General features: G+C 34.9%; 1 protein-coding gene across 2 annotated transcripts; it reads right to left on the reverse strand.

The window, feature by feature from the left end:
- Positions 1 to 1,641: 1,641 nt before the first annotated feature.
- LOC112755676 (uncharacterized) lies at positions 1,642 to 10,097 on the reverse strand. 2 transcript variants are annotated; one of them, XM_025803921.3, is made up of 13 exons: positions 9,625 to 10,097; positions 8,498 to 9,520; positions 8,041 to 8,250; positions 7,659 to 7,885; positions 6,950 to 7,024; positions 5,920 to 5,991; positions 5,745 to 5,843; positions 5,564 to 5,635; positions 5,368 to 5,482; positions 4,195 to 4,263; positions 3,672 to 4,032; positions 2,534 to 2,663; positions 1,642 to 2,314 (listed from the first exon to the last, which is right to left on the reverse strand). In XM_025803921.3, exons 2-13 carry the CDS (start codon positions 8,682 to 8,684, stop codon positions 1,898 to 1,900), a joined length of 2,034 nt encoding a protein of 677 aa, XP_025659706.3. In that variant the 5' UTR covers positions 8,685 to 9,520; positions 9,625 to 10,097; the 3' UTR covers positions 1,642 to 1,897. The 2 variants fall into 2 exon arrangements, with proteins under 2 accessions (XP_025659706.3, XP_072053734.1); XM_072197633.1 differs by having other exon boundaries at positions 3,672 to 4,035.
- Positions 10,098 to 23,601: the final 13,504 nt, after the last annotated feature.

Raw genomic sequence — 23,601 nt, forward strand, 5'->3', positions numbered from 1 at the left:
ATCATCAGTCTAAAATATATGAAGACAAATAAATCCCTCAAAGAGATTTAGATGTTTCGAATTTTAAAAAGTAAGATATTTTTATATTTTCAATTAGTTAAAAACTTATTTATCTTTGAATTAAAATATCAAAAAAACCTGTTTGTCATTTTCTCTAATAAATATTCTGCAATTAACACATAAGCGAATATAACAAATTTATTTCATTTAAATAAAAATAATCTACGAGCTTAACATGTCTCTGTTTTTTATATGATATCATACAGTCACTGGACATAATAAAAATGTAATTTTACTGTAATATACATTTATAATACAAAATTTTGATATCCTAATTAATTTTAGGATTCATTATGATACAAATCTTTGTTCATAAAATTAGAGTAAAGTACTAATTCGGTCTCTGTCCATTTTTTAAAATGACAAGACGATCCTTAACCAAAAACACGTTCTATTACGGTCCTTGATCTTGTACTTCGTCTGCCAACTCGGTTCTTCTGTCAATTTTCCGGCGAAAACTCGACGGAAATTGCTGACGTGTCAGGTTAAAAAATGGACAGGGACCTAGTTGTCTCTAAATTTAAATTAGTTAGGAGTTTATTTGTCCGTATTATTCTTTAAACAATATTTTTTAATTATTTTTTTATTCATTATATTAATATTTTTTTAATAAATAAGTACAAACTAATTAATAAATTATTCAAATTTAAAAATATCATTTATTATGAAACCAAATAAATAATTTTTAAATATATAAATAACAAACATTAAAATTCAGTTAATACATTAATAATAATAACCCTATGATATACTATTAGTATTATGATCTAGCTAATTTTTACAATAAAGTGAAAATTAATGAACACATTATTTAATATATAATAAATTTTTTTGACTAATAACAAATTTAATTTTTTATCCCTTTAAACTAAATTAATAATTCTATTTGATATCTTTACACTAAAATACACTATGAGTAGGCTACTAATACTAAATGAAATAAAACATAATAGAATTATTAATTTAGTTTAAATAGATAAAAAATTAAATTTGTTACTAGTAAAAAAAAGTTTACTATATATCAAATAATGTGTTCATTAGTTATAATACTAATAGTATATCATAGGGTTATTATTATTAATGTATTAACTGAATTTTAATATTTATTATTTATATATTTAAAAATTATATTTAAAAATTATTTATTTGGTTTCATAATAAATGATATTTTTAAATTTGAATAATTTATTAATTAGTTTGTACTTCTTTATTAAAAAAATATTAATATAATGAATAAAAATATAATTAAAAATATTGTTTAAAGAATAATAAGGACAAATAAACCCCTAACCAATTTAAATTTAGAGACAATTAGGTCCCTGTCCATTTTTTAACCTGATACGTCAGCAATTTTCGTTGAGTTTTCACCGGAAAAATGACATAAGGACCGGGTTGGCAGACAGAGTAAAAGGTCAGGGACCGTAATAGAATGTGTTTTTGGTTAAGAGTCGTCTTATTATTTTGGGAAATGGACAAAGATCGAATTGGTACTTTACTCATAAAATTATACTTTTTAACTATTTCCCAATAAAATTACCACAAAGCAAAGGGTTAAAAAAAATCTATTCAGCTATTAAAATATTCTACATAAAAAATTGATTTATTTACTTCAAATGCGTGAGTGCAAAATCTAAGTATAAAAGTACACAATATTTACTACCCAGAAAAGCCGAAAACAAAAGAATCACAATGATACATTGATACCCATACCCTATTCGAAAAATAGTCAACCAAGAAGCCAAAATTATGATGATTAGAAATGTGAGGTTCCCCAACAGGGTGACAAAAAACCCACTCCAACAGAGGCAACAAAGCACATAGAAAAATAACTACAAAACTAAAAAGAACTTCTGGGATTTTGCTTTTCAGATGAAGTCCTAAATGGCTCAGAGCCAAAGCCAGAGCCAGAACCAAAGGCATCCGAGTCATCAAATGCTGAAAAGCCTCGAACATGATCAAAATCCATACTGCTGCGGCCTGAATCAAATTGTGCAGGTAAAGTGCTGCTATCCTGTGCTCGGAAAGAATCGAATCTCGACACGCTGTCAAAACCACTTTCCAACCACTCTTTGGGCCTTTGTGGAGAGCTGCCGGAGCTGAAAAGTGGTGAGTTTGGAACAGAATCATCAAAACTGAATGCGCCACTCTTTGGGAAAGGATCACCACCCTGTTCTGAACCTGTTTTAATTGTGCCAAAGCCGAGATCGCCAGAACCAAAGAAATAGTCGTCTCCGACTCCCTCAACATCTCTCCCCTGTAGAAACAAACATCCTAACGTGATCAGCAGACTGCTAGAATTTGTTCAAACGTGCCAGCAAATGGAAATGTTAAAATTTAAGGAAACTTTGAATAACATGTAAATAGTAATTATAAAACTAGACCGAAACCGGCGCATTGCACGGCTAATGGGAATTTAGAAAGGAAAGGAAAGAATTTTGCTATGACAATATATAAGCGGCGAGAATCTGCATACCTGCTTCGTGGTGCTACTGGCATTGAACCCCCAAACTGAGTCAATATCATCATTAGTGTCGAAGGTTCCCCAATTTGGTTCGTCAAATATTTTCTCGCTGGAAAAGAGAGGCTTGTCTCCACCATGATCACTGCATGCAAGATTATATAAGCAATTGTTTCACAAGATCATAACATCATATCCGGTGAAACAAAACATATGAAATGAGGCATATCAGTATCCATTTAGAAATAATATGGTGGATCTGAAGTCCATATCATGCACAAAACCATAATAAATTCACATCAAGCCAAGCAAGATTTCCACTACGGCTTAGTTTGGTAAAACTTTTACTTTTCAAAAGTAACTTATAAAAGCTAACTTTTAAAAGATGACTTTTTAAAAGTTGTAGCATTTATGTTTGGTAAATCAAATTAAAAATTGCTTTTAATAATCACAAGCAACAACAATTGCATTTGGTAAAATAGCTTTTAAAATTTAAAAATACTATAATAGACATAAATACAAGTATTAAATTTGAAAATTAGTTAACATATGAGGTTATATTAGACTTTTAAATTTTGAAAAGCATAAACCAACTTTGAAAAGCTCTATTTTAGGTGCTTTCAAAAGTACCCCAATCTTTTAAAAGCTGCAAGCACAAGCACATGATCTTTTTTATTTACCAAACACAAAATGAGGAGCTTGAACTTTTAAAAAGCACAAGCACTTCTTCGAAAAGCTTTACCAAACCAAGCCTACATCTATTGGCTTAAAGATAATGTACACTCTAACCATTTCACCCTATACTTCTTAGTTTTCTATACTTTGGCATGTAAGACCTATATTACAATTAGGAATTAGTACTGGTGCGGCAGAGCCTGAAAACCTGCAAGGCTGAACCATGAAGATTTTATGCCAATTGAATAAGATTCATTACAAAGTTGTTAATCAGAGTCCCGGGAGTTTTTAACAATAATAAATATCATTTTTGCTGTAATGATGATGATGATGGTAGTAATCGACTAAATGCCAAAATACCAAGACCTTCCAAAGGCACAGAACCTTCATGATCATCAAAATTAATGATACATCCACTAATTTTACAGCAAAATCAGAAACTGACCAGCATACAGAAAAATGAGATGTGAAACCATACCTCTGGGTTTCTTGTATGCTATCTTGGTCACGGAGCGAGCGATCTTCACCAGCAGCAGTCTTTCCAATGTCAGAGTCAGAAAAGGCCCTCTGGGGGCTTCCAATAAAGCTCGTAGCAAACGGTGTACTAGGAGCGGATTTTGCAGACCTATCTTCACTTTTCTTATGAACGGATTCATTGTCAACTTCTTGTTCATCTGTGATCTGGGGTTTTTCTGACTCATTATCACTCTTAGGTGAACCTGTAACTTTGGGACTGTCAATTTCTGAATCTTTCTGTTTCACAGACGATGGCAATTTTTGTTTTGGAGGTGCAATGATGTTCTGCACATCAAGTGTGAGTTCTTTGACAAGAGCGAATTCTGCTAATGGAGAAATAAAGTAATAGCAGTTAAACCATAATCTATTCGCAGTCACCTGAACTATATAACTCAAAATTTATCCCTCAGAAAGAATAATAATCAACAATGACCTTTCCATAACCTTATGTAAAGATACCTCAAAATTTTATATAATAAATATACCTTTATCTTCAAGCTTATCCCAATCTTCATCCCAGTCAGCAGCTCCTTCCTGGATACCAGGTTGCCAACCTTAAAAGGAAAAAATTGAGTGACACCAGAGAATATAAGATTAACATGACATGAATGCAATGCAATTACTTTTTCAAAATAAAAGAGCTAGTTGAAGAGAACACATGGAACTCCTGGCAACCACAAAGAAAGGAGAAATAACAAAGAAAACAAGTAAAAGGGGATAACATGATAACTATCTATGTATCAATAGGCAAACTATACACTTAGCGAGAGAACAAACACTAAGTGACTTCATTCTACATGAATGGAAACAGTTTTTGTAATCTTATTCGATATAGTGGAAGAAAAATGCAACTGCAAGAAACAGAAAACCACAATTAATTGCCCTTTTATAAAAGAAGAAATCTACATAGTCAAAAGAAAAAAAATGCATAGAGCAGGATAGCACTCCACACACACAGTGTAACATTAAAAACAATTCGAACAAGCAAGAAAATCAGTGTAACAAAGCTTCAAACCCCCTCAGCATCTGTTAAAGAAGCCCCATATAAAAAAGGTCATATGCTTTACACCAAAAAGGGTCACTATGCTTTTAGTTTGTGTCTTCTTGATGATTTAAGAGAAATATATACAAGGTGTGTAGCTTATATTGCATAACGTCCCCAGAATATTAGTGGGTTACAAGTTTGCCCTCCTTTTCATAGAATGAAAGCATTTATCCATCATTTGACAAGAACTACATCAGCAACTATGACAAAGAACCACAATTGTCAATGCATCATTACATTTCATTGGAAATTGATTAATAATAATAATAAAAAACACGAGAAAACATATTTTTTTTTACAATAGGCGAGAGTTTATGAGATTATAGAGTCTGTCCATGCATATCAATGACAAGAAAATTGATGAAGGTTACACAAGAAAAGCTGCAAAAATATGTTAAATGCCACCTAATTGAGCAACCTCTTTTAGTTGCAATGGTTGATGTGATATTCATCATGATTTAAAAACAGTATTCAACAACTAAAGACTACTTCTAAGCTTGATATCAACAACAAAAGAACAAAATAAAAGCAGCAATTCGAAATAATAAAGTTATAGACATCCAAAATACTAGAGAATTACTAAAAGGATAATAATACATAAATTAGAAATTACCAAAGGGTAGTTCCACTAGTGTTGTTGCCTTTGCACGTAATCCATACTTCTTACACCGCTCATTTAAAGATTTTACCAGTTCATCAAGCTCTGATTGGATACGATCAGCATGGGCCTGAATTTTTTATGACTTAAATGAGATACGAAAATAATTTCTCAAGATTGATATTCATGCTTGGTAAATATCAAAATCTACCTGTAATGAACCATCAGCATTTCCATCTTGTTCCATCTTGGCAATTGCTTGATACAATTCAAATTTTTTCTCCTGCAAATCAAATAAAGAAATAGTTTGACAGTATTTAATAAAATAGGCTAATAATAACAAGCTTTTAACACATGCTATCAATTGAAGAGAAATCTGTATCTCATTGCACCTGTATATCACGAAATGTGGCTTCCTCAGTAGTTAACTTGGATGATACATCTCCAACTTGCTTATACTTATCTTCATACTTTTTTGCTAGAATCTCAACCTGAATTGATAAATTTGAGAAAATGATAATACGATTTGGAAACAAAAAGAACACAGGTAATTCTAAAGAAAGATACCTCACGCTTGTCAGCTGATATTCTTTCTATGACCTCATTAAGACGATTGTCACATCTACTCTTGTACAGAACCTTAGACAGAAAAAGAACAAGAAACCTTTTCAAAAAGAGAAATGAAAAGCAAAAAGGAAAATTAAGGTGGCACTAGATTAAACCACAAATAGTATGTGAAATTGGAAGAAGGAAGTTTTCTACAAATTATTCTCTTCTCAGTAACCGAAATTTTTATATAGACAAAAAGAAGTGCAAGCTGTGCAAGCAATATAACATGCCTATTTCCTAGGTATTCAGTATTCACTTCAGTACTTTTAACTGACATTTTGAGGACACAAATGGTCCATAATATCTGTCATCTCCCACATATCAACGAAGCATTTGCAAGTAAATTTCCCCATTCATAACATTCCAAACTCACTTACAATCAAGACATGTAGATAGAAATAAATAGAATCAATTAATATGCTGAAAATTGAACAAGGATATTTTAGGAAGAATATTTCATAATTATACATTGATTGTCCCCAGGCATATGGCTAAAGTTACAGATAAAAAGGATGGAGGGAGTATTTTCTTTTTTTTTTTTTTGGTCAGTATTGTATCTGGAGTAGTAGCCAAAAGCTGAAAGAAGGGGGATTGCCATCTATTAATTAGAAATATCAAAAAGCAACATAACAAGCACTTAGAGGACCATTCTAGAATCCCATTAATAAATAATAATATAGCCGATGCATATTGTGTATTTTTAAAGCTTTGCATGGTGAAGTTTCTGGCTTCTTAGCAACATCACTTCTTCCTTAAGTGAGCAAGAAACTGTGGTGTCACAAGAATTTCCTACCAAATTACACTTCAGTGTTTAATTTTTATAATTACTAGCTTCAAGCCTTCAACGATATGCTAATGGTATAAAGCCCAGCCCCAAATGGAATGAACCGTTTAATCTAGAGAAGACACAACAAACTATGTATATATTAAAAGGCACAGACTAGAGTTTTAATAAGATATAAAGGAAAAAAGAAAGAAAAATACTCACAAGTTCCTGCATTTTTGCACGGCAGAATTCTATTTTCTCTCTGGACTCTGCAATTTCTTTCTCAAGAGCTTCCACCTGTGGTTAGCAAAGGAATACATAATAATTACCTGCCTTGAATTTGAAACACAATAGAGTATAATCATGTACACGGAGGCTGACATAATGATATGCATGCCACAAAAGACTATTTAGAAACTTTCCATTCTGTCTTCAGAGATACTACTGACACCTAATAATTTTAATATTGCAACCATCATTAGCATAACAGATAAAGAGGAGAAGCATACTTCATGACATCATGTTGAAATTAAAATATAACTCACATTGTCATTTCACCACATCCCACAATAAGTTGGTTTTATATGACCATGGAAAAATACAGAAAGAGTTGCTTTTCAGTTTTCATGAAACTAAATTAATATATAAGGAAGGGTAGTTGGATAGTAGATACACAAAATACAGGTAGCTATGAAAGAGATGTAACTTGTGCAAACTTTTCCATCAAGAAAAATAAAGAACTGCAGTAAATTAGTGGAATCCAAAATTTAAAAGTAGAACCATCAAAATATAAAAATACAGCCGATAAGCTGTAGTTCTAATTGTCAATGTCACTGTCCAGGACCATGCACTTTCTAATATGTCCAAACAAATGCGAAATTTATCAAACAACAATATTAGGCAATGCAAGAAAGAAAAATGGAGTGGTTACCTTCTTATCAGCTTCTGATGCTTCTTGAAACTTTAAATTAATTTTATTTTGCTCATCTGAACTGAGCTGATTAACGAGGTGCTTCTCCAGCACTGGAACTCGGGGCTTCTGCTGTTTCTGAGGTGCTTCATCGGGCATCGGAACAGGAGCCGACCTTGGTGGCCGGGCTGCAGTTGGGTTCACTTGTCGAGCACCGGGGCCACTCATCCCTTGCTGTTGTTGAAAACCTTCCATAGATACAAAACATGGCATAGAGAAAAATACTAGTGAATACTTCCCAAATATATAAATGATTATGTAATTGTGCACACCCATGTGTGTGTGTGTGAGAGAGAGAGAGAGGGAGACAGAGACGGAGAAATAGTAATTCTTGGACATTCACCTGATGGATTTCCCCAAGTTACAGAACTGTGCTGAGGGGCAGGTTGACCAGGAGGTGATAAATCAGGGAGAATGTTGCTTGGCAGTACTCCTGGAAGAGCACGTCCTTCCCTATGCCGCTCCATTAGGTACAGTGCAACACAAAACTCCCTGAGGGAAAGCATGCTATCATTATCTTGATCGGATAAATCCCAAACCTGCATTAAAACCTCTGCAAAATATAAACACATTGTAGAGCTCGTAATCAGGAATTAGCAAGCCATTGACATAGATTTTAAAACTAGAACAATAGAAAAGGTATTGCTTGCAACAAATCGAGAACAAAAATTAAAGGCAAATGCTATCAAATGCAAATCAATCACACTTAAGCTGACAGCAAATGGAATAGAGAAGAAAAGATAAAGAAAGCACTTAAATTCTCCTTTCCAAGAAAGAACAGAGGTATAAGAAAGATATACCTCGTGGTAATTTCCAGCTAAGGAACAAATTTCGGGCTTGCTCCCCGGTGATTTTCCCATCTCTATCAGTGTCTACTGCCACAAATACTTTCGTATATTTCTGAATATCAGTGGGAGTCATCCTTGGCCAAGGAGACTGGGAAGCAGAATCCTGCAACCTCACTGGATGTCCAGGTGGATTCACCATATTATGTGTTTGGACCGAGGCATGTTGATTCTGTGGCCGGACCTGCGGAAGCTGTGCACGAACATGCTGAGCTGCGAGTGGGGTCTGCAAAGACTCAGTGGAGCTAGTCCTAACCGGCTGTTGGTTCCCTCCAGAAACAGGAACAGTAGCTGGTGAAAGTGGTGAACTTCCTTGTGTAGGAGAATCTTTCCTGGGCTGAAATGTGCTTGCAGAGAACACATCCCTCCAAAAAACGCATCAGAAGCAAAACCGTTCCCCGAAGTAACCACCAATTTAGAATCCTTAGCGGCTTGATCAGATGACTTAGTGCCAGACGCAGGGTATTGTCCAGCTGCCAGTGCAACATTTGATCCAGAAACCCCCTGAGTAGATGTTGGACTACTTCCTCTAGGTGGCATTGAAGAGGATGTTACTGCCGGAACTCCACGGATACCTTGAGTGGCAGTACCAGGTGCCAGATTAGAAGCAGTAGCAGAGACATTTTGCGGCGGAGGCGGCCTCACTAACTGACTTCCCTGGGAAGGGAGATTTTGGTGGTTTCCACCTAAAATTGGAACTGGCCCCCTTGGTCCAACATTTTGATGCGGTAGAGAACTCTGTGTTGCAGGTGCAGGTGCAGGTGCAGGTGCAGGTGGGTGGGGTGCAACTGCAACAGGGGCAGTAAAGTTGATTTGAGGTGGAGGTATTTTAGATGAAGCTGGACCATATAATGCAGCTTTGACTATTTCAGGAGTAAGATCTCGTTTGCTTTGTGCCACAGTGACAAGCTTAAGGGCGTTGTAAAACTCTGCCCTATCGAGGAACCCACTTTGGCTTTGATTTGCAAAAGCCCAAATCTACACAATTGGCGTAACGGAACTCACTAAGGATGAAATTCAAAAGCGCGGGAATCATGGCGGTTAACATATTAAGAAATGAAGCTGGGGTTTCGATGTGTTACCTGAGCCAGGACCGGCTTCGGTAAACCGGAGCCTTGGAAGAACGAGACGGCTTCGACGCCACTGATGCGGCCGTCGCGGTCCAAATCGGCGCGCCCGAAATACGCATCGAAGAGATCCACGTTCGAAGCTCCCGATTGCGATGGCGACGGCGATGGTGTTGTCATTCTTTCGGAGATCACAACTCAACGATCAACTCGAAGCTGCAAATGAATTCGTATGTGGCACCATACACATGATTTGTAGATGAAGTCACTCTCAGATACAGATCAATCCACTTCCCTCGTTTCGAATCGCGAATACTCTAAAATCGCCTCTCGATTCCCGTTTCCGCTTAACGGACAATCTTAATCGCTTTTCGTTTCCATTTTTTTTCAAAAATACCATTGCCCTGAATTTTGTCTCCGTTTCCCATTTTTGTTTCTTCCGTCACCGATGGATTTTGTTTGCGTTTTAAGAGAAGAACTAGTTTCGCACGTGTCGTTTTAATTTTCAGTTATTAATATATTTTTTTGAGTAAATAATCAAATTAGTCTTTAAAATATCATTCGTTCTTTAAATTAGTTCTTTAAATTTTTTTAATCAAATTTGTTTTTTAAATATTTTAAATTAGTCATATTAGTCCTTTAATCATTTTGTTTATTAATAGAGTCAAAATTTATTAATATGATATATTAAGTGACATTCCAACATACACCTAAAAGTCTTAATTGACTATTAATATAATAAATTTATGAAATTAAATCAAATTAAAATTTAATTGTGGAAAAAACTTGAAACATTGAAATCTCTCAATTTAGAGTTGATTTTATCTAATTTCATAAACTAGTCATGTTAATAATCAATTAAGACTTCTAAGTATGTATTGAGGTATCACTTAACGTCACATATTAGTAAATTTGGACACTAAAAAAACTAACATGACAAATTTAAAATTTTTAAATAATAAATTTGATTAAAAAATATTTTAAGTATTAATTTAACCATTTACTCTATTTTTTCATTTTTATTTTTATAGTGGAGTGAAAGCCAATTCGATCCTATTTGTTTCTTCAAAGGAAAATGTGACCTCTATCAAAAGAAAGGTCCATAAAGTAGTGTTTTAAAAAAAAAATAAAAACTAAAAGACGAAAATTAAAATAAATTTTAGTATTTTATTTAGTTTGAAATAAAAATAGAGGCTAAAATATTTAAAATTATTAAATTAATATTATTAATTAAAAAATAAAAAATTCTCTAAACTCAGTCACCCATTCTCTCTCTCTCTCTTTTGTTTTGTAATTACCGTTGTCTTTACTATCCGCAAACTTTGTTATTTGTCGTCATTAATGATAAAAGCTCGTTATTCTTTTATATTTTGCATATGCTTCATTGTTCTTTTCTGTTGTGTTATGTTGATTATTAAGGTTGTGTTGTGTTAAATCTATTTTTACTTGCTATTGTATTAATTACTGAAGAGAGGATGGTGGCGGCTGAAAAACATGAGGACGGCGATGGTTGGAGGAGAAGGGAACGATGCTATTTGAAAAAGGAGAGATAGTGGTTGTGGGAGGGTATAATTAGAATTTGAAAGATTAAATAAGAATATTTTTAGAATAAAAAATATTATTAAAATTTCAGTTTTTTGTGTTCACACTTTTTAAATTGAAATTTTAGTTTTAATTTGAGGACAACAAACATAATATTGAGTCTCAATTCTCTAGTCTCGGTTCAATACTCCAAAACAAACACTACTTAATTTTCTGCTATGAGAAAATATGATCCTTCCGTCATGATGTCTAAGGAATTGTTGGGGTTTGGGGAGGCCCCTGACATTCCATAATTTCAAAGGAATTTGTAGATCCCACTCCCTCGAAGTTGGTTTTATCTGTGAAACAAAAAATTAGCTTCGTCAAGTGGAGAACAAGTTAAGGGCATGTGGTTTTGGTGATTGGTTTTTATGTAATCCTAACGGTACAGCAGGTGGCCTTGCATTGACATGGAAAAAGGGCACTAATGTGGTGGTAACGAACTCGGGTGAATTTTTTATTGCTACAAAAATCAATGATGTTACTAGGCAGGAGAAATGGGGACTAATTGGTGTTCATTTTAGCAGTATAGAACAGATCCGACTTCAGCAATTTGAACAGATCAAACCTATATTGCAACAGTTTCAAAGTAAAACCATCATTCTTAGTGACTATAATGCTATAAAGAATACCCAGAAAAAGGAAGGAGGATGTTTGACTTCGGACCCTTCTATGGCAACATTCAATAGCTTTATAGATGACAATAGTTTATTGGACCTGGGAATGGTGGGTAGACTGTTCACTTGGTCAAATAGAAGGAGAAGTCAGGAGCTTATTCAAGACCCGCTTGACAGGGTGTTAGCAACATTGAATTGGCATGCTTTTTATCCTACAGCTACAGTACCAAACTCCAAGAAGACGGCTCAGATCACGCCCCTTTACTGCTGGATTCTAATCCCCTACGGAGAAAACAAAATGCAGGTTTAAATTCCAGGAGCGATGGTGTTGGAATGCTGAGGTAAGAGCAATAGTTGAGGAGTCATAGAAAACTAAAATTGTGAGATCCCCTATGTTCATTCTTGCTCAAAAACTAAAGAGGTGCAGACATTCGCTTGTGCAATGGCAGCAAACCTCTCGGTCTAATTCCCTGCAACAAATCCGAGAACTCAAAGACCGATTGGAAGAATTGAGAGCCTCTGGAGTTCAAGGGGGTGAGCAGGTTCTGGAGATTGAAAAGCAGCTAGAGGCGGCCTACCTAAATGAGGAAAGTTACTGGAAAGACAAGTCAAGAATAAAGTGGTTAAAAATTAGGGACCGTAACACTAAGTTCTTCCATTAATTTGCTTGAGTCAGATGCCGTAGCAACAAGATTTGGAGTTTGGTTGGTGAAAATGGGGTGGTGGCAAACTCAAACGAGGGTATTGCGAGAGTAGCTGAGGAATATTTCAAAAGTATTTTCTCAGCCTCTCCCACTCTTGATCCGAGCCAAGACTTTGAAGAGTTAGAACTGAAGGTTACCCCAAGTATGAATAAAAAACTTCTTATGCCTATTTTTATGGAGGAGGTTAAACGAGTAGCATTTAGTGTGCATCAACAGAGCGCCCCGTGGGATGACGGGTTTACATCTAAATTTTTTCACGCATTCTGGAGCATTGTGGGTGGAGATGTTTTTTTGGCTGTTGAAGAGTTTTTTCACAGGAGGCAGATTACTCAGGAGTTTTAATCATACCCAGATATGTCTTATTCCTAAGGTTCTCGAAGCCAAAGACATGTCCCAGGTGAGACCCATTAGCCTCTCTACAGTAGTCTACAAGATTATTTCGAAAATCATTGTCCATAGACTGCAAAACATTATGAATCTCTTAGTTAGTCCGAACCAGAGTGCCTTCTTGAAAGGTTGATTGATTTCGGAGAATGTTCTTTTTGCACATGAGGTTATGCAATACCAAAAAACGAAGAGATCCGAGGATGTAGCTGAGATGGCCATTAAGCTTGATATGAGTAAAGTGTATGATTGCGTGGAATGGCCTTTTCTTTGGTTTATGATGGAAAGATTAGGGCTTGATGCAAGATGGATTAGGTGGATTCAAGAGGTTGTTACGACGGTTTCTTACTCTATTGTTGTGGAAGGTTAACCATTTGGCTATTTCAAACCAAGTAGTGGTATCCGGCAAGGTGATTCTCTCTCCCCATATCTTTTTTTTTTTGTGCGGAAGGTCTCTCCTTCTTGCTACACAAAGCACAGCAAAACAGGAGTTTACAAGGGATTCAAATTACTAGAAGGTGCCCGACTGTAAACCACCTCCTCTTTGCTGACGACTCTATCCTCTTTTGTAAAGCTTCTCCTAACTGTTGTGATCGTATCCTAGACCTATTGGGTGATTATGAAAGGTTTAGTGGACAAACAGTCAAGCTAAATAAGTCGGCTATTTTCTTCAGCAAAAACACTCCTCAAGATATCAAAATTGCTGAGAATTTAAATATCCAACATATTGGGGCCCAAGATAAGTATTTGGGTATTCCTTCTACGGTTCAGAGATCAAAAAATACTACATTTGGTGCTATTAAAGATAGAGTTCAAAAAAGAGTTAAAGGTTGGAAATGTAAACTACTCTCAGTTGGAGGGCGACATGTCCTTATTAAGGCGGTGGAAGAAGCTATCCCTATCTACACCCTGTCATGCTTCAAACTTCCTGACTCCTTACTACAGCAAATTCACCGTATTTTAGCTCGATTTTGGTGGGGTCAAAAGGGAGAGGAACGAAAAATTAGCTAGGTCAGCTGAGATATGATAACTAGGCCAAAAGTGGAAGGGGGCCTGGGATTTAAGAATTTGAAGGCACAAAATCTGGCACTTCTAGGCAAACAATGCTAGAGAATAGCAACACAACCTAATTCGCAATTAGCTAGAATTCTCAAAGGCAAGTACTTTTGCTATACAGATATTTTGAGAACAGAGGCAGGGAACTTACCTTCCTGGTGTTGAAGGAGCATTCTGAAGGGGCGAAAAGTCACTGAGAAAGGCTTAATTTGGCAAATACGTCCTGGCTCCGAGGTGAACATTTTCTTTGATCCATGGGTTCCGTCTTTACAACAATTTACTCCTCCAATCAGTCTAAACTCCTTTGCTATGAACCAACCAGTCTCATGAGTCAGTCACCTGATGAATGAAAATAATAAATGGAATCAACAGCTCATTGCCTCAATATTTCCACCAGCCATCACTCAGCAAATTTTAGCAACAAAAATTGGTGAGCAGAGGGATAAACTTACCTGATTGTTCCACAAATAAGGCAGATACGAAGTCTCTTATGGGTACCGAATAGCCTTTTCCTTCAACCATGAACCGTCTGAGCTTCATCCACACCTCCAGCAAAGACAAGGAATTTGGCGAGATTTCTGGAAGATTAAAGCTCCACCAAAAGTTCTTCTTTTCCTCTGGCATGCTCAACATGAAAGACTTCCGACTATAGAGCTGCTTCACCGAAGAATGCCCTCGAGACCAGCTACCTGCCGGCGGTGTCACGCAGCCACAAAAACAATTATACATTTTCTATTTACTTGTGAAAAAGCTAGAGAAGTGTGGAATAGGAGCCCTTACTGCGGTATGGCTGTTGGCGAAGATGAGGACCTGTTCTTTAAGTGCTAGGCGGCGAAGAAATAACATTTATTTCTTAATCCAAATGAAGAGAGAAGTCTACTATTATTGGGGGTTTATTGCTAGAGCATATGGAGATCTTGCAATGAACACGTCTTCGAATAGGTTTCCAAGACTCCCCAAGAAGTGGATGCCTTAGCAAGAAGGATGATTATGTCTTCAGTAGCTACCAATGAACCCCAAATCTAGCTAGAAATTTTTCTTTGTCTTTCTCTTTATTGCAACTATTGGGATAATGCTCTTTTGTCTGAGCTTTGGAGAGTCCATTGTCTCTCTCTCTTTCTATTCTCTTTTAGTCACATTTGGACATTTATATTCTTTTTTTTAAAGGAATAAAGCGTATCTTCTTTCTTTGGAAAAAAAAAAACTTATAAGACTTGCTGAAAAAAAAAATGGACTGATATTTTAAAATCAACATATTATAAAAACTCATTAAACTCGTACCGCTGAAATTATAAACTTTGACAATACAAAATGAGTTGATTAATTACTATTATTTTTCTTATATAGTATTTATCCAAATTGGTTCCCAAAAAATTTTAGAGTGGACGTTTTAGTCCCCAATAAAATTTAATTACATAATTAGTCGCCAACTTTAGTAAACGTCCATCACCTTAGTCCTTCTGTTAGTTTACTCCGTGAAACTCTAACGGTGGAGTCCAACGTGTCACGTTCAGGTGATGAGTCAGGTGTTAAGCGCCACATGCTCAATAAAGACAAATTGGTCCCCATTCTGAATGATGCTAAATGTCGCGTTTTGGGAGTAGGGCACGAGGGTGTGTTGTCGTTTCGTTAGCTGAGTGGCTGTAAAGGTCCATTTTTGTCTTCCTCCCACAAAACGAAATTACAACCAACACCCTATCTTCCCCTAGGTTTAACGAAGAAAGCCCCCACCACGTGAACCGTTAGTCTTCCACGACCTCCGCTGACATTGTTGACTCAAGACTTTGTACGAGACGGAGTTATTGTAGAAAAAATTTTTGCCGATCTATCGGTCTTCACTGGTCGAGGTTCGTATATCTCTTATCTAGTATGATGCGGATGGTATAGTTGATCATCGTTGCAATTGTTCGAATGTGTTTACCTTGTGTATCTGTTTCTGGTAGTAGAAATTAGTTACTGATAAATGATGTAATGCATGCATATATGAGCTTAACATTAAAAAGATTCAATATTTTGTGGTAAATACACTTTATGCATGGATTAATCTAGTTATCACAAATAGAAAATCAAAGTTTGAACAGTTGGTGTTTAATATGTAATTGCTCTGTATAAGTTTGTATTCTGGTTTTGACATTTTATTCCATGTTTATGAATTGCAAATGACTGATTGGGTTATCCCTGTCTTTCAACATGGGAGGAGTTTTGTCAAAGATAACAAGGGTGAACTTCTTTACATCAATGGGAATGTAAAGAGATTTTCTCCGTTGGATCTTGATCTAGTGAATTATTTTGATTTAAAGAAAATGTTTGAAGAGCTTGGCTACCATGCATACAAGAAGATATATTGGTATGACCCAACAGCTCCTAGTTATGAAGCAGGCTTACATCCTATATATGGAGACAAGAAAATTAGAGAGATGTGTGACAAAAAGAGAGAGGACAAAGAGATAGATGAATTGTGTCTATTCTTTAATCATCCAATTATGGAAGATGTTGATTTTGAGAACCATGTTGAGGACAGCGATGACACTGATGAGGACAGCAAGGCTGAGGTCTTTTCTGATGAACCAATGCAATTTCTGACAATGATAGCTATGAAAGTGCTGAAGACGAGGCATATAAACCCCCACCTCTAGGCTTTGAGGATGACACCGATGATAGCTATGAAGATTAAGGACTCATTTAGAAAACAAAGAGCAAAGGTGGCAAAAGAGATAAGAAAGGTAAGAAGAAAGCTGTTGAAAAAAAGGATAATGCAAGGAAGAAAGCTATTGAAAAGAAGGATAATGCAAGGAAGAAAGGTGAGCCTAAACAGACTACTAGACCCAATGACAAATCTGGACCCAATATTACTGCTGGGCCTACTCCTACTGCTGGTGGGTCAGAATTTGGTGTTGGACAGAGTATAGCAGAGGAAGAGGATGACATCTTTAGTGATGAGTCTGATAGTTTAGGATTTGAGTAAGAGGAGTTTGATACACCTCAATCATCAGACAATAAGGGAGATGGTTTTGACTGGCCCCAATTCAATGAGGAAGCAGACTTTGGTGATGTTCAACTCCAATTGAACATGGAGTTTGCCACATTGGAGCAATTCAAGCATGCCTTAAAGGACTATACTATTGCTGAAGAAAGGATAATTTTTTATGTTAAAAATGATAATAGAAGAGTTAGATGCAAGTGTGCAAGTGGAGAAGAGAAGGCTATGATTGCAAAGGCAAAGTTTAAGGCTAAGTGTAAGGTTAAAAGGAAAGAGACTGATGTTGCAGAAGCGGATAACTCTAGAGAAATACAAAAGGAATCTAATGCTAAAAACAATGGAGGATCAGGAACAAAAGATACTAGAACTGGGAAGGCAAATGCTCTGGCTACAGAAGTTGCAGCAATAACCAATGATACTGAAAGGAATGGAACTGCTATTGTCCCTAGTAGTGAGGATAATGAATGTCCCTGGCTGATCTATTGTGCCTGAAATAGTGCTAGAGGGTGCTACCAGATTAAGACGTATGAGCCTAAACATACTTGTGTTAGGGAATTCGGGTCTAACATGGCTGATTAGAAATGGGTGGTTGATAAATTAGAGAAGAGGTTATTGACCCAACCTCACATGACTCATGGTGAAGCTTTTGATCATATTAAGATAGACTTTAATGTGGTGTGCAGTGACAAGATGATCTATAGATCTTTAAGGGTTGTTAGAGAAAGGCATGTTGGAAATGAAAGGGGAAAATACACAAAATCAGAGTTAATCCATGAATAAAATTTTGCAATGCATAAAGAAGATACCATATCCAATGTTCCTTACCCTATAATAAGGACATCTAAAGAAAGGTCTTCTTGGGTTCTTATCTGTTCCAGACTCCACAACAATGGCATAAATTCTGCAGTGGCATCCTGGATTCTCCCATCTTGCAATTCCAAATTTGGGGCCACCTGAAGCACTGCTAGCACTACCATCTCCGCTACCTCTAACTCGTCGACGATAAGAGCTTGCCGAATTCCCTCCACTTGCTACGGTTACACGTTTTCAGAGTAGCACACGAAGATGATGATGACCTTCACACCGTTGTTTTAGGATTTAGGACATCATACAAGAATATTTTTGTAGTTGCCTTTCGAGGGACCATTTTGTATTTCATCCCACGTGGCGTTTAGACTCATTACCTGAACGTGACATGTTAGACTCCACCGTTAGGGTTTCACAGAGTAAACTATTAGAAAGACTAAAGTGACGGACGTTTACAAAAGTTGGGGGCTAATTATGTAATTAAATTTTGTTGGGGACTAAAACGTCCACTTCAAAATTTCTTGGAGACCAATTTGGGTAAATACTCATATATATATATATATATAAACACAAAGATAGATGCATAAATTTTATAACACGTTTAGTGATAATATACAAAAAAGGTAAATACCAAATCGGTACTTGAAAGATTCTAGTGCTGACAAAATAGTACCTGACTTTTGTAATTGACAAAATAGTCCCTACAAAATTTTAAAATTTGACAAGCGTGTCCTCGAGCTCGCCAGAGCAAATCTCCGGCAAGCACAATGCTGACGTGGCTACCGTATTTTGGTGACTTGGCAAACCACCCCAAAAACCCCCTCCCATCGCAGCCCCCCTCCCAACACACACTCCCCCTTCCTCTTCCTCTGGATCGCAGCCCCTTCCCTATCGCAGCTCCCTCCCAACGCACACTGCCCTCTCCCTCTTCAACACTACCACAACTTCCACAAGTACCTAAAATCTGGTGCCCTAGTCTGAATCTGTAATTTGCGCATCATCAGCACCAGATCTCACTAGATCCGCTCCATCTGCCAGATCCCTCTTCGTCACACTCATCCTCCTTCCTCCTCGTTGCATACGCCGCAGGATGCCGCCACCGTTCAGCCTCAGACCAATACGGTCGCTTCTGCTAATGATTTTTCGTTCTTCGTTGCAAGGGTTTATAGACCTTGCTGTCCAATTGAAAGCATTACTTCGTTTATGATTTTCGTTGTCAGACCTTGTTGTGGCTACGATGGTGGTGGCGGTGGTCCTTAATGATTGATGTTGTTGTTGTTGTTATTGTTGTTGTTGTTGATGATGTTGAAGTTGTTGTTGCTGCGAGTAGTGGTGTTGAGGGAGGGAGGAGGGAGTGTGCGTTGAGGAGGGGGAGTGATAGAGGTTGCTGTTGCTGTTGATCTTGAGGTTGTTGTTGTTGCGAGTGATGGTGTTGAGGGAGGGAGAGGGGAGTGTGCGTTGGGGAAGGGGGAATGGTGGAGATTGTCGTTGCTGTTGATGTTGAGGTTGTTGTTGCTGCGAGTGGTGGCGTTGAGGGAGGGAGAGATAGTGTGCGTTAGAGAGGGAGAGTGGTTGAGGTTGTTGTTGCTGTTAATGTTGAGGTTACTGTTGCTGCGAGTGGTGGTGTTGAGGGAGAAAAGGGAGAGTGTGCGTTGAGGAGAGAGGTTGTGATGGGGGGAGAAGTGTGCATTAGGAATAGGGGTTGTGACAGGGAGGGAAAGGGAAGCGGAGGGAGTGTGCATTGGAGAGGGGGCTTTGGGGGTAATTTTCTAGGTCACCAAAACACAATGGCTTTGTCAGCATTGTGCTTGCTGGAGATTTGTTCCGGCGAATTCAAGGACACGCTTGTCAAATTTTAAAATCTTTTAGAGACTATTTTATTAATAACAAAAGTTAGGTACCATTTTATCAATGTCAGAATCTTTGGGTACCAATTTAATATTTACCTTTATACAAAATACATATATCTAATTTAAAAGTTAATTTTATTCCAAATCAAAATTACTTTCAACATCACTTTGATTATTATCACTACCATCATTATTACCATTATTGATTTTTACCGTCATCACTATCATCATTAATTACTTATATTTCATGGACATAGACATCAAACAAACACTGCCTTAATGTCACTCTGCAGTCTCCTATTGTTTCAACGACAATGCTCTCCCTGTGAATGACAATGGAATCACATAAATTACAACAATTCAAAATCCTACTAAATTAAACAATTGTCTAGTAATATAGAAAGCACAAATATTTGGAGCAAATCAGCAAACATATGCATATATTTAATCATATATCTAAATCTAATCTTAAATCTAAATTATACATGGTACATAATTACAACATTCCCAAACATACAGTTTTTCATTTTTTTTTTATTCATTGATATTTTTAGTTCTTTTTTTTATCCATATTAAAACTTAACAAACAGTCAAACACAGAGCACAAAATATAAAGTATAAAATAAAAGAATAAAGTATGTTTTTCTCTTTAATATTTTCAAAAAAAAATTAAATTATTTTTAATTTTAGTTTAATTCAATTTTATCTTTAACATTTAAAATAAATTTCAATTATACTCTTAATATTAATTTTTCGCCAATTAATAATGTCATTTTTTTAATTTTATCCTTAATAAAAAATAATCTAATTCTAATCTTTAACCACATCTAAATAACCTAACTCCAACCTCCCACCACCGTTCCATCACCGTAATCCCCACTCCTGCCCCTTTCTTTCTCATTGTCCGTCCGCCATGCACGCCACCATCTTTGTCACCTACATACCACCACCAAATCCTAGGTGATTAACCTAAACTCCTGAAGCCTTGGAAGATCCACTTCAAAATGATGAGTTAATAACACAAAATATAGAAAATATTGTTGTCAAGATAAAACCTCTTCAAGTAGTCACTTTTCCATAGCTTGTAGTACTTAATCGTTTACTGAAAACCAATCCCATAGTCTCCAATGGTATTACCATGCATTATTATGATGACATATTTCAAATTCGTTCCCCATAATAATCTTTTATATATCACAAAGGCATCACTCAACACCTTTTTTAACACTTTATAGAACAATATAGAATTTCAACCAAAGTCTGTGTCACATTAAAGTAACACATAATATAATATATAACTACTAAACTCAAGAATGTTGCATGATCAACAAATCTAAGGACAATCAAATAATGCACAAAAAAGATGCCAAAAAAAAAATCAAAACACGTACTAAATCAGGGTCCAATAATGGCACAAGAAGTGTTCTATATTCTTTGTCACTTGGCACATCAGCAAAGCTAGTTGCAGGCCTATATAACAAATAGAAAAGCTTTCAAATATACTGATAGTATTTTAGTAAATTTTAATGGTTGATTTTAATTATATATATTATATATTTTTTATAATTAAGATCAACGGTTAAAAATTATTAAAACATCAGTGTATCGATACACTTAAAAATTTTCTTAACAAATAAATCAGGGGCGGAGCTAGATGAAATATTAGAGGAGACTAAAAATATTTACACAATAAAATAAGACTAAAATAAAATTTTAAGGGGAGACTAAACTGAAATTTACATATAATTTACATGTAAAAAATTAAAATTAGGAGGAACCATTACTCCTCTTTTTATATATGTAGCTTCGTCCCTGAAATAAACCATATAATATGATAAACCGACTGATACCGAGTTATTCACCCATAATTACAAGGTGAATTTTATTATGTCTATATATTTATGGCGATCATAATGTGTCTATGTAAGTCTTATTAGAGTTTTATTTTTTTATATTTTGGTTTTTTTTTTAATAACATTTTAAAAAAGCGTTGCTAAATAATAAAAAACACTACTTTAATTTTAATAATATTTTTAAAATATTATAACTACCATAATCACCATAAAATAGGTTTACTATAGAATGACGGTACCCTAATTACAAACCATCAAACTTTACACATAAAAATAACTTACCATTGATCCTGAGATCAGTAAACTTACATATGTATGTTGAGACAACAATAATATTTATATGTGCAAAAAAGCTAGAAGGATCAATCACACCCTTAATTAAAAAAAAAAAAAAAAACAGCATGCAAATGAACCATCAATTTAAAAAGACATACTTAAAATAAAAACTTAGAATTAGTCAAAGAAATAACCAAAAAAGATATAAAACCATGTGGTTCCATACACACACACAGATAATCTAACATCATATCCTTTACAACCTCGAGACACAACCTCATAAAATAGTTAATCCCAATTCATCATAGAATCTTTAACTACAAATTTATGTATCTAATAATTTTGTAAAGTTATACAAAGATCACATTATAAAAGATGCAAACGAAAACAGAGAAAAGATGTAAAAGACAAACAACAAAAGGCACCATGGACCAAACATTCTTGTAGCAAGTAACTTACATGTGCAACTAAACAACACAAATAGCAACACCTCAATGGAAGATGACAATAACCGCCACTGAATATAATTAGACAACACTAGTAAAAACCAAACCTATTTATAAGCTCTTAGACACACCAGACAACACAGTCTTTCCACATAAAAAAAATATCAAATATATGTAAATATAAAATAAAAACATAAAATACAGATAAATATCTAAATAATATAGTGAATTTTCACATACAGTTATTTTAATGTGAAGTTAATAATTGAAAGTATTAGATAACAATTTAGTCAAATATATCAAATCATCTAACATTTCTTAACTAACAATTTCATACGAAGACAACTGCATATGAATTTTTATTGAATAATATATCTATTGTTCAGTTATGCATATATACCATGCATCATACAGAAACAAATGGAATGAAAGAAAACGGGAAAAAATGGAATAAACCATGAAGATTGAAGACAAGAATATAAAGTATCTAATATTTCATAGCATATGTACCCAATTGTGAAGACAAATGGTATCTGTTGTAGCAGTTTATTATTTGTAACACTAAACATCATACAGTATAACTTACATACAATACTTAAGAATATTTTATATGCTCTTAATTAACAAACTTAGCTTTGAAATTAAGGTTCTAGTAGGTAAGGCGCAAGATGGTTGACTTTGAAAAACCTTGTTGCCTTGTTGCAAATGCTACTATATGAGTTTCGACTAAAAAGTTGGATATGGTGTAAAACTATTTTATATTTATTGGTTTAAAATTATTTTATATTTTCATCTAATTAAATTTAAGAAATTCAATAGATTAAAAGGAAAAAGAAATAACAATAATTTATACTATTCTAAAAATTCTTTAAAAGACCTGAACCGCTTCTCATATAAATTCTCAATATTACCTATAAATTATACACTTACTGAAAAGTGAAATTTTTAATAATTTTATATCAAATAAATTAATTGTTAACAAAGCCACGCCTAAATAATTCACTTTTTTTTTTTTAAAATAAATTAGCCCCTATGAATATAAGACATATAAAACCGTTTTTAGATATAAGAGGAGTAATAAGATGGATTAAAATTTAATCTGTACAAACAATTATTCAATAACACAATCTATTAAAATCATAAGTAATCTTCTTCAATTATATATTATATATACATTAAAATTAGTCACTAAAATTATTCATTAGTATAAAATATATATTAAAATACAAACTATAAATACATAATAACTAAGTTTAATGACAGATTTTAGTGTATAATAATATTTTTGAACTTTGTCCAAACGGAGCTTTAATTTCAAATCTATTTTATTGGATTTGAAACATGTACTAGAATCGAATCAAATATGTAACACACACCAATATATATACTAAAATCAGAATTACTTTGTACTAAATTTGAAACATAAAAAACTAAAACC

The sequence above is a fragment of the Arachis hypogaea genome, chromosome 6, assembly GCF_003086295.3.
Source record: "Arachis hypogaea cultivar Tifrunner chromosome 6, arahy.Tifrunner.gnm2.J5K5, whole genome shotgun sequence".
Classification (NCBI taxonomy): domain Eukaryota; kingdom Viridiplantae; phylum Streptophyta; class Magnoliopsida; order Fabales; family Fabaceae; genus Arachis; species Arachis hypogaea.

Bases quoted from the DNA above. Each gene is read 5' to 3' on its own strand.
- LOC112755676 (XM_072197633.1), bottom strand. From the start codon at position 8,684: ATGGTGAATCCACCTGGACATCCAGTGAGGTTGCAGGATTCTGCTTCC. The intron at 5,844-5,919 runs GTATCTTTCTTT...TTATCAATTCAG, and splicing joins TATCAGCTGACAAGCGTGAG to GTTGAGATTCTAGCAAAAAA. The intron at 5,483-5,563 runs GTAGATTTTGAT...TAAAAAATTCAG, and splicing joins ATGCTGATGGTTCATTACAG to GCCCATGCTGATCGTATCCA.